The sequence below is a fragment of the Engystomops pustulosus genome, chromosome 1, assembly GCF_040894005.1.
Source record: "Engystomops pustulosus chromosome 1, aEngPut4.maternal, whole genome shotgun sequence".
Taxonomy (NCBI): Eukaryota; Metazoa; Chordata; class Amphibia; order Anura; family Leptodactylidae; genus Engystomops; species Engystomops pustulosus.
Window position 1 is genome coordinate 280062794 of NC_092411.1, and position 12775 is coordinate 280075568.

Below are 12775 nucleotides of genomic sequence, written 5' to 3' on the forward strand. Positions count from 1 at the left end.
GGTGCAGTCACTGTGTACATACATGACATTACTTATCCTGTACTGATCCTGAGTTACATCCTGTATTATACTCCAGAGCTGCACTCACTATTCTGCTGCTGGTGCAGTCACTGTGTACATACATGACATTACTTATCCTGTACTGATCCTGAGTTACATCCTGTATTATACCCCAGAGCTGCACTCACTATTCTGCTGCTGGTGCAGTACAGGATCAGTAATGTCATGGTGGTAACAGATGTAGGTGTACAATCCTAGTATAATGAAGGATAATTACTTACTTTCTGTGAAAGGCGTGCTTGCATGGACAGATACCCAGCTCATCCTTGGGCTTGAATTCTTCGAGACAAACAGCACAAATCTAGAAGGAGATGAAAGGGGAATTAGATTACATCATTACACTCAATGAGGCAGTTAGCGAAAAAAAGAAAATTGGATCGTAAACTTGTACAATCCCTGAAGCAAAATTCCAGGTTTATAATTTGGTTTCCAGTTACTAGAGAGAAACAAAAATGTATTGCACCACTGTCTAATTATCCATCCATCTAGAACGTATTAGTTACATATCTGTCTATTCCCGATCATACAAATTCCATACAAACCTCGTACAGATTCAGTTCTTTTACTTTTTCTTTCAAGATAACCTGAAAAATGAATAGAAAAATTTTCACTTAAGTCATAAAATAAAACACTAAGTGTAGGAAGAAAATTGAAAAAAATATTAAAAATTTACATTTGGTGGGTACAGCAGCGCCCCCTATCTTATATTTTTAATAACGGGGGGGGCTCCTAGCATGTAATTGGTCATTGTGCACTTGTTTGTTCCAAAAAAACCTACATTTTGAACCCCCCCATGCATGTGTCAATGTGTCGTTTCTATAATGAGAGGGGACAGACGCCTCTAGTGGCTTTTTTTTACTGCAAAATCGGGGACTGTGTATGAATAAGTTCCACAACATCAATTATTTCAATCTTCCAACATTGATGGAAAGCCGGAGGGATTCATTATAGGATTGTCAGGTGGCCCACCAAATTTTCTACTAGGTTTCTGTAGGGGAGTAGTTTTTCAGCACTTAATCAAAGATTAGGAACAGCAATGGGCTCCTCATCCACCCCATATTTCCTAAGGAATGTATTAGGGGACACAAGAATGTAGAAAATGGGGTAACATTGCATCAATCCGTCTTCTCACCTGTTTATATGCGTATAGTTCTTTACGTGTCTGGTGTCTCAACCTGTAGGGGGCGATAAAATGGAGAGTTTGAGGAAAACTTGTACCACCAACAAGAGTCACACTCATTCAGCCATGTATACCATGCAGGTCACCAAGAAATTAAAGGTTTTTTTTTATATTATTTCATCATGGTCTGTGTTGTTTTCTGATCTCTCACCTGTGTCTTTCTATAAAATCCTAGCATGATTGGACAGACTCATCTACTGAAATACTCTGTGCTGCTGCAATCCCTCCTACCCTACTCCTGAGTGCAGAGGTCACTGTCCCCTACCAGATGTGCACCTATATTTCTGAAATACTCTGTGCTGCTGAACACCCTCCTGTGTGGCCACTGACACCCCTTTCAAAAAATACTCTGTACTGCTGGATACCTTATGGTTACATACATAGCTGTTCTCACATAAGTGGGTAGGTCTCGGACACCTAAAATTTAGAACTTCCGTCCCTTTGAATAATCAAAAGAGAAGAGTTCTGAGCAGCACAGAGTATTTCAGAAATATTGCTAGCTGACCCCTTTTAGGGAAAAAGAGTCAACTGTTCATTAATGTGATCAAGACACGTTAATGGAAGCAAGTGGGGGGTATAAAAAGTGCCTCACAGCAGCACAGAGCATGTCAGCAGAGGAGTGAATGGCTAGTAACACACAAAGTTAAATCAACGAATCAGCAACCAGCTTTCATAAAACAATCACAAGTCAAGCAATGTAAGCTTATGTCTGACAGGCTGCGGTTGGTCTTTTTTTGGACATATACCGGCAACAATCCCCTATAGTGTGTGAAAGAATAGCGAAAAAATTCATTTTCAATTCATTTCAATAGCATTTCCATGGCAACCAGTCATTATAGGGAAGAACATTGTTGAATTTACCTCCATTATAAGAACCTTTAATGTCTCGGAGTTCAAAACACAGAAATCTGTAAAACAGGCAGCACAGTCTAAAAGGAAAAAGCCCTTTGTAAAATGCATGACATTTACAGAAATGCATTAGATGTCAAAAAAAAAAAAAAAAAAAAAAAAAAAAGCTTAAAGTAAAAAAAGTGGAACGAGATAAATAATCGTAGGAAATGAAAAACAAAACAAACAAAAAAAAAAAACAGTAACGCTTTATATAAGATACAGTCATAAGCCTTTTAAAATCGGGAACAGTAATGGGCCCCTCACACGCCCCATATTTTATGATCACCATATTTTATGATAGACAAAGGAAAAAAATATTACTATGTACTTCTTTCATGGACTTTTCACTACTAAACAAAAATTTATTTCAAAATTGTCACATTCGGTCATTAAAATTAGTTGAAAATAAAGTTATTGTTTTTTGTAAAGTTTCACTAGACGAGTCATCTCTTTGGTTGAAATTGTCCATTTTGATCAACTTTACATTAACGTGCATGGCGAGCTTAATAATCATCTCAAAATATAAAAAGAGGGTCTCTGTGTAACTTCTACCATCCCCATCATCCCTGTGTGTACTACTACCACTTCACGATCACTCCATCATAGAGGTGTTCTTAACATATGTCCGCCACTATGACACTGGATGTATAATTGAGGCGCATTATTTAGAAACATAATCAATAAGTAGGAACAGTAACGGGCACCTCAGTGACCCCACATCTTTAGCCCTCAATGTAAGTACAACAGCCTTTCCAGTGGCTGTAAGTGGTATTGCAGCTCAATCTTACATCAGTTAATGCGCACCCCATATGGACAGGTGTGCTGCCATTACTGGAAGATAGCCATCATCGTTTTCTAATCTGGTAAGTCTCTTTAAAACGGAATGTCTGGTCGATATTATGAACCCATTGTTTGTGTAGATCTTATTTTGATCATTAGAATACCACAAGAATTAGACAAAACCTTGAATAATCTGACAGAGAATGGTCACTAAGGACATGCGACTTGACCATCTCAAAGCTGAACTGGCAATGTTTACAAGTAGAATAGTTTACCTTCGGTTGTGTCCTCACACTGCTGTGCTCTTAGCTCTCTGTAATGAACTTCTCCACAGTCCCACTTTTCTACTCTGAGTGAGTGCTGTAGTATTCAACCAGAAGCCTGCTTTTCGAACAACTCAATGCTGAGAGTTAAGAGAAGACATGGCTCTTCTGTGCATTGAAAAAGTTACAATCCTGGACTATAATATGTACATATATATTTTTTTTAGTCCTGCCGCTCCTAACAATATACACAAAGCTCTAATTACACATTTCTCCAGGGAGAATACCAAATGCTGGCTGCAGAGAGCACAGCAGTGCGAAGACATACCTCTAGTGCAGTTGTAAAAGCTACAATCCTGGAATATAAATCGATATCTCACAGTCCTGCTGCTAATAACAACATAAACAAAGTTATGATTACACATATCTGCAGAGACAATACTTGACTGTCTGAAAAAGAGCACAGCTGTGTGAGGACACGCCCCCAGTGCACTTGGAGAAGCTACTATCTTGGAATATACATATCCATATAAAACAGTCTGGCTGCTTTATGAAATGATTACACATCTCTCCAGGGACAATACACAACACTGTCTGTAGATTTGCATAATCATATTTGCTGACAGGTTCCCTTTAACACATAGACATCTATAAAGTGCTTAAAGAGCATCTTCAATACCACCTATTTTCATATGGCATCTTAAAGGGGCCCTTACTTTTGAATGTTTTTAGATCTGGCATTCTTTTTATGAACCAGGAGGCTCAGGATGAAAAGTACTAATGGTCCACTCCGGATTATAACAGTAGATATGGCGGAGCTGCAATACCAGACACTAACCATGCAGAAAGGTGGCGCTGTTTCTATAATAAAACATATTTTCTCATCTAACCCTTGTATTTTACAGCTGGGCCGGAGCCCACGAGGGGGTAGGGGGAAAGTAAACATGAAATATTGACTTTGTTATCCATGAGCCCTGCCCTCCTGTGGTTCTCTTTCAGTTTTCTGGGAGGTTTATTTTCCTATGGCCGAAGCACCCGACGTCTTAAAAGAAAGAGAAACTTTCTACAAAGTAGCGCCCCGCTATGACTCAGCAGCTGCGAGGGGGAAAGAGTATCGCCAAAGTAAACACAGGCGGCAGAGGGAACTAGGGGGTTAAAAATAGAAGTTTTCCAAAATAAATTAGCAAAAGTCTAGTCCTGGGAAAGCTGGGTGACGCAATGGATAGATCAGTCCTAAACAGCATCACCATAATATCAGTGGGGAGAAGTGGTACTGCAGCGGACACATCAACAAGGTCACGTGCTCTAGTCACATTCAAAGCTGCATTGAGAATTCAGATTGACTGCAGATTATCTACAGGGGCTGAGGACTGATTGGAACACGGGACTGGGAAGGGAGAAGGCACCCGGACTATGCAAGACAAAGGCAAGCAGTAGCCGCATGCTATACAGTGTATGCTATATGCTCTGCAGAGTATCACATATATACTGTGCATGGTATACACATAAGCACAAGTGACATACTATGAAGATATTTATACATGCATGCCATGCAGGGAAACTGTCAGCAGGTATGAGCATGCAATACTGCAGCCAGTGTTATGTACTGTCCCTGGAGAGATGTGTAATCAGATCTTTGTGTATGTTTGTAGCCCTGCAGGTGTGTCCTCACACTGCTCTGCCCTGTGGTCTCTGCAGCCAGTGTTATGTATTGTCCTTGGAGACATGTGTAATCATACCACTGTGTGTGTGTTAGTAGCAGCAGGACTGTGAGGACATGGGGTCGTGTCCTCACACTGCTATGCTCTTAGCTCTCTGCATTGAACAGCTGCACGGCCCCTCTACTCTGAGTAAAAAGGTGTTGAAAGGTTGAAGGTTGCAAGAGTAGAGAAGCAACACAATGCACAGAGCAAAGAGCACAGCTGTGTGAGGATACAACCCCAAAAAACTGGAGAAGGTACAAAGATACAAAATATATACATTTTTCACAGTCCTGCTGCTACTGACAACAAATGAAAATATTTTACGGGTTAGAAGATCCCATACACAAGGCATGTACAGGGTATACCATCAGCACACAGCATACAGCCATCTGCTGACAGTATGTAGTCTAGACCAGTGATGGCAAACCTTTTAGAGACTGAGTGCCCAAACTACAACATAGACCCGCTTATTTATCGCAAAGTGCCAACACAGAAATGTAATTTGTGATTTATACTTCCTTCTCTGTCACAGTTTTCACTGATACCAGCACCTGAGGACCCCAATAAAGCAGAAAATAGCCCCAGGTAGAGCTGTCACTTTAAAATAGCTCTGTGCACAGCAAGTCCTGGGCTGCCTGGGACTGCAGGAAGATACCTGGAGTCCTCTCTGGTGATGGCCTGAGTGCCCGCAGAAAGGGCTCCGAGTGCCACCTCTGGCACCAGTGCCATAGGTTAGCCATCGCTGGTCTAGATGTACTTTGGACGGAAGAGGAAATATAGGGGGCGCTAAAGAGACAGTTTTATTACATATTTTGCATATGTTCCCCAAGGAGGATTGCTCAAGACCAAATGGATCTCCAGCAGCAAAACCAGAATTTTCTGAGACTAGGGGAGTCGAAACTGCGAAAAATACAGACGTGTCATATAATGTGTAGCCCATTGATCGGCTCGGATTCAGTGATCGCTTCCTCTGTAGTAACATATTCCATAAAGCGGAGTTACTCATAGGGATTAATCACTAGGAGTCCAGGGACGGGCGAGGATGTGGCACCCATGGTGAAGATAAGACGCTGCAGTGAAGGGTGGGGTGACCCTAGGCCGTCTAGCAGATCAGACTGGCCATAGGCTTGTCACAGGTGGAATTCCTCAAGAGAAAGAAAGCGACCAATCAGAAGAAGCAGAACTTACCGTATCAGGTAGCAGCAGAAGAGCAGGCTCAGGATGAAGACAAATATCGCCGTGCCAAACACTACAATGTAGATGTTAAGGGGGAGGTTCTGGAATCCAATATTCGGCATTCTGAAGCTGTAGTGCTGGAAATCCGGGCTCATGGATGGGCTGCGGGATAAACAGAATGGGATCATTAGTAATAAATAGTTTTTTTTTTATCAAACTCAATTATACATGGTAAAAGCTGCACCCCCTTAGTCAGTTCTGCACCAGGTGACATGTAGTCTATGAGTGGTACCGCCATGGGGTCTACATACACCCCATATAATGAGACAGAATCCAGTTCGAGCTTGAACGTATGGTTCTGTTCATACCCGATGCCAGATTATCCAACATTCCAGATTATCAGATGATGCGAGCCTTGTTTCCTAATGGTGGCTAGAGGAGGTAGGGAAGCAGCCATGTTTTTGTAGTCCTGTAGAATCTACATCCCAGATTATTCTCCACTGCTGCCCTCCTGGTACCATTTCTACCAGCCTGTATACTGCAAATGCTAAAAATGCAATTCCCTACTACGCGTTCTCCGCAGTTTTCGCATCCAGTCTGGTCTTTATTTGCGGTGCAGTGGCCCCCTCATTGATGCGTTACATTCCTCCTCTCCTACAATTCTCCGTTACACCCTTCTGGCTGGAAAATTCCACTGGAGACAAAGAGACGGCAATGACGAGCCCACAGCATTATGTCTGCTCACTGGAGCTTTTTGTTTCGCAGGATCCAATTATTTAGTGGAAACTTTGTAATGAGAAAATCCAGGGGTGGGCACAGACCCCCTTACTGTCTGTCTCTTATATTAAAGGGATTCTGTCACGGCAGTCAGCCCTGGGGATCTGTGTAACCATACCATTGTCTGTATTGTTAGTAGCAGCAGGGGGTGTGTCCTCACACTGCTGTGCTCTTAGCTCTGTGCAGTGAACTGCTCCATAGACTCTCTCACCTTAGTCACAACTTATTATTGTACCCTAAGCCTGCTGCAGTGTTTATCCAAGTGTTGTGGAGCAGCTTGATGCACAGAGCTAAGAGAACAGCAGTGTTAGAAAATAGCTTACGGTGCAAACAGAGCCACTAGGTGTAAATCGGCTACTTTTGACACTCAGACTGGCATCGAGATTGAGGGCGCGTTCACACATTGCGTTTCGGTCACGCTTTCATTGCGTTTGAAACGCATATACAACAGCTGATGAGAGGTGATTTACTTAATTACATTACCGTTTACGTTTGTAAACGCAATGTTAACATGTTGTTAACACATGCATTAACATCACGTTTTGTAAAAGGAAATGTTAACAGTGATGTAATTAGGCAAATCACCTCTCCTCAGCTGCTGTATATGCGTTTCAAACGCAATGAAAATGCAACGTGTGAACGCGCCCTTATAGAGAGGCTTTTAGAATAAACTGCAGCCCTAGTTTTGCATCCGAATACCCCCTAACTAGGGCAGAGTGGCTCATCTGTGCCCCTTATTATCTACATACAGGACTAGTCCCCCATAGTCCCTGTGGTTATGACCTATTAGTCCAGATCTGGTCCCATAACTCTTCTAATGGAAGGATTCTTCACAGTAAAAGCACAAAATAAACACCATAATAATTCATAGCATTGTTGCCCCATAAACCCAAAACAGGGGCAGAATAGAGAGAACAGATCGTGGAGGGAGGGGGTTCCCAGTGTTACGTAACCAAAATTCAATACTGTATGATGGAAACTTCTGCGACACTTTTCGTTTCAATTTCTCATTAACCATCTGCTTCCTGTTGCTACATGAAAGCATTACCCCTAAAAAGATGAAAATAGTAAAAAAAAAAAACTTCACAGCTAAAACTTTACTACTGTATTCAGACTAATCAAGTCGTGTGGAGAGGTTTAACCTGCACTGACACACTGTAACAAACAGTCAGAACGAGAGAGATTTGTGTGACTATTGTATTCAGCTCATAGAAATGGTATAAAGTCCATACAACTGTAACAAACCCTCAGCAATGAGAAGTGCACAGAGCTCCACAGCCTCAGAGCTGTACGCACTGGAAAATAACATGCGCATGCGTTTTGTTAACATTGAGTTGTCAGCGCAAACGTTAACATCAATTCATTTTGGAAAATCTCTCTTCAGCTGTTGCTGCACATTTTGAAACACATGCAAGTGCAACCTGAAAAATGGGGGTCCCAATTACATTTGTTACCCATCTGCAGGGTTTGGAATTTTTAACTCTATCATTGCCATAGCTCCCAGGGTGTACAAAACAGTGTTCATGTTCATTGACAACAAGCAGAGAAAAGAGAGACCTAATCACAAATATCAAAAATGTAAAATTTGAGACGGAACCTCAGCTGCGAAGTGGTCACCTGTGCAGGTGTGTGGGCCTCATCCACATTGGGGGTTATGTACAACACCCAACACGTCAGCACTAATCACAGCAAGCACATAAAGGGTTAAAAGTGAACTAAAAATAAATGAGATGAAAAAAAAAAAAAAAAAAAGTATATAAATAAAAGAAAATATATTTAAAAAAATAAATATATAACTAAAATAACTGAAATAGATAAAAACTTCATTTATAACTAAAATAGATAAAACAGAAATACATGAAATAATGAAAAGCAAATACATAAAACAATGTATATATAAAGCAGAGATGCATAAAATGAATATATGAAGTGGCTACAAAATTAACTAAAATGAAATAGATAAAAGAATATATAAATAACTAAAAAAAGAGACACATAATAAATAACTAAAAATATATTAATGAAAATATAGAAGCAAATGAAATACAATTTAAAAAAAAAAAATGGAATTTCCCAGGAAAAAAAAAATACATTAAAAGAACAAGAAGCCTGTATGATGCCAACCGTGGAAATCCCCCTCTGGAAAAATCCTTGAAGACGTGCCAGGATTCCTAGTTTTAAGGAGTAAGAATGTGGCGCATGTCCTTGGAGGGGCGAGGATGCACGTACCCGTGGCGGCTGCGGTTGTACCTCTGCAGATGGAAGTGCACAGGAGGGAAGAACTGCATGGCGGAGGGCAGAGCGGGCACCGCAGCTCCTGGGAATGGCTGCTCTGTTTACACTGTCCTGGGCTCGCAGCCAGATGTATATACAAGTCACAGCCCAAAAGTGGGAGGAGCATGTGACATGTCCACAACAAGGAGGGGGGCGCATACACACACCCCGCCCTGGGGGATTAACAGGGGGCTGCTCGCCCACATCACATCACTAGAAGACACTGCTGCTTTCTACCAGAAACAGCGCCACACCTGTCCATGTGCTGGATCTGGAATTGCAGGTTGGATCTATGGAAGTGAATAGGGGGCGGGGCGGTGGCTACAATGTATCAGGTGATACAGACTGGTTACAATTGTATCAGATCCTCGGGCTGCGTTCACAGATGCAGTTTGGATCATAATGGGTGAGAACATATAATGGGTGATGCTACTCCTCCTCTTTATGTCACTCCGCTCCTGGACATCAAAAACTGCATCTGGAAAACTGAACATGTGAACACACCCTGAGGACCGAATCTTCCATGTGATGTTTTGTTTACATTCAGTGACAGCAAGCAGATGGTAAATGGTGAGAAACCGAAACAAAAAGTGGCATAACTTCTCCCCATGCGGTGACGCAGCTGTGTTTACATAACATTGGAAACTCCAGTGTCCGGGCGGATATCACTGGGTTGGTAACCCAGCTTTCCCAGACCTCTGAATGGCAGCTATAGCTGTACATACAATGAGAGGTCAGCCCTGTGTATGGAGCCAGCTGCGGGGTGGCACATTGTAACGGCACAGCTCCTGACCAGGGAGAGGTGGTGATAGGGATCAGTAATCCTCTGCGGTGACCTCTTATATCAGGTACATGTACTGGGCTTTCCAGGAACATCATGAATATACAGGCACAGCCCAACACTGCGCACTGGAGAGGCTTAGATACCATGGACTGTATCACACATATACAAACACGGTGTGTATTAGACATTATAGGCTTAGATACCAGGGATACATGGTCTGTATCACATGTACTGGGCATAGATATCAGAGATGATATTAGACATAATGGGATTAGATACCATAGATTAGATACCATAGATTATATTGCATACAAAAGGCTTAGATACCATGGACTGTATCACAGATACCCTGAGGACTCTTTCACACATTGCGCTTTGGTTGCATTTTCATTGCGTTTTAAAACGCATTACAACAGCAGAGAAGAGTTGATTTGCTTAAATACATTACCGTTAACATTTGCGTTTACAAAACAGCATTGTAAACGCGATGTTAACGCATGCGTTTTGTAATGCATTTTAAAAGCAATGAAAACGCAACCAAAGCACAACGCGTGAACGTGCCCTTAGATACCATGGAATAAATCGCACATAAGAGGCTTAGATGCCATAAACTGTATCATACCTTTGTAGGCTTAGATACCACGCACTGTATCAAACATAATAGTCTCACATAATAGGCTTAGATTACAACAGACTGTATCACACATAATTGGCTTTGATACCATGGACTGTATCGCACATACATACCATGGACAAGATTGCACATAAGAGGCCAAGTTACAATGAACTAGGCTTAGATACCAAAAACTGTATCACACCCAATAGGTTTAGACACCATAAATTAGATCACACTTTAAAGGCTTAGATACCATGTACTGTATCAAACATAACGGGCTTATATACTGTGTATCGCTTAATATAGGCTTAGATAACAACACAGTATATAAGCCCGTTATGTTTGATACAGTACATGGTATCTAAGTCTTCAAGGTGTGATCTAATTTATGGTGTCTAAACCCATTGGGTGTGATACAGTTTTTGGTATCCAAGCCTAGTATGTCTGATAGAGTTCATTGTAACTTAGCCTCTTATGTGCAATCTTGTCCATGGTATGTATGTGCGATACGGTCCATGGTATCAATGCCAATTATGTGTGATACAGTCTGTTGTTATCTAAGCCTATATTAAGCGATACAGACTGTATCACACATAATTGTTTTGGAGACCAAGCGCTGTATCACATGAAATAGGTAAATAGGCTTAGATACAATGGACTGTATCACATATGGCAGACTTAATTACAGATGCCTGTATCACACATGATAAACATGTCAGTATATTATAAGTAGTCTAGATAGGCTTAGATACATCATATTAGGAGACAGTATCCCATATGATAAGCCTAGATAAGTTTGATCAGTGGATGGTATCACACGTTACAGGCTTAGATACCCCAGCTCAGCAAACTTTGATACATGGCCTCAGGAGACATTATCGCACATGACAGGTGATATATCACACCACAGGGGGTTAATAGCTGTAGAATGTAAGAAAGGCAGGAAATGTATTCACTTCCTCATCATAACCGATACATTGTAACAGATCAAAGCTGTGACAACACAACATGATGTCACTCTGCGGTGCTCTCCATGTAGGGGGCAGGAGCCCACCTCATGCCATGTACACAAATATTCCCAATTCTCAGGAGATCCCCAGGCTGTATCCCACATGGGAGGCTTAGATATAGACTGTATCACATCATTCATTAAATGGAAAGTTTTACATAGGCTAGAAATGCCATACACAACTATTGATTTGTAGTTTAAGTACACACCTTATTAGCTTAGATACACTGTAAAGTATCACACACTGTTAACTTAGATACACTGTAAAGTAATACACATTGTTAGCTTGGACACACTGGAAAGTATCACAAATAATTAGATTAAATACTTTAGAAAGTTATACACATTAATAGCTTAGATACAGAAGAAAGTATCACACAGCTTAGATACACTGGAATGTATCACATACTGTTAACTTAGATACACTGGAAAGTATCACAAATAATTATCTTAAATGCTCTAGAAAGTAAAACACATTAATAGCTTAGATACAGAAGGAAGTATCACACATTATTAGCTTAGATACACTAGAAAGTATTGCACATCATTAGCCTAGGTACAGATACAATACATACTTATTATTGGCTTAGACAGACTGCACAGTATCTCACAAGAATATTTTAGATACATTTGAAAGTATCACACAATTGTATTAGATACACAAGACAGCCTTAATATAAATATTGCAATTTTCTGATTGACCAATAGGTGTCAGCAGAGCAATCCCCTGCAGACAGCACACAGAATATACTGACAGGACTGGACCAGCACCTGCCCAACATACATCACAACCTCCACCAACAAAGACTACACCTACTGCAAGACAGGACATGTCTACAGGGTAATGACCGACGTCCCAGAGTCACCACAAAAAAGTGTACATTACAGTTATATGTACAAAAATATAACTACTATAATACTGCCCCCTATGTACAAGAATATAACTACTATAATACTGCCCCCTATGTACAAGAATATAACTACTATAATACTGCCCCCTATGTACAAGAATATAACTACTATAATACTGCCCCCTATGTACAAGAATATAACTACTATAATACTGCCCCCTATGTACAAGAATATAACTACTATAATACTGCCCCCTATGTACAAGAATATAACTACTATAATACTGCCCCCTATGTACAAGAATATAACTACTATAATACTGCCCCCTATGCACAAGAATATAACTACTATAATACTGCCCCCTATGTACAAGAATATAACTACTATAATACTGCCCCCTATGTACAGGA

The 12775-nt window shown here is 40.9% G+C and overlaps 1 protein-coding gene across 5 annotated transcripts in view; it reads right to left on the bottom strand.

The window, feature by feature from the left end:
- RNF24 (ring finger protein 24) overlaps positions 1 to 12775 on the bottom strand; it is a 61652-nt gene that overhangs the window by 4978 nt on the left and 43899 nt on the right. For 3 of the 5 annotated variants that reach the window (XM_072126321.1, XM_072126323.1, XM_072126322.1), the window contains exons 3-6: positions 6066 to 6215; positions 1193 to 1235; positions 603 to 644; positions 282 to 361 (exon numbers count right to left, since the gene is read on the bottom strand). In XM_072126321.1, coding sequence (XP_071982422.1) covers positions 282 to 361; positions 603 to 644; positions 1193 to 1235; positions 6066 to 6208 — 308 coding nt within the window. In that variant the 5' untranslated portion in view covers positions 6209 to 6215. Of the gene's footprint in view, positions 1 to 281; positions 362 to 602; positions 645 to 1192; positions 1236 to 6065; positions 6216 to 8954; positions 9258 to 12775 lie in introns of those variants that run through there. The other 2 variants (XM_072126320.1, XM_072126324.1) reach the window with 2 other exon arrangements.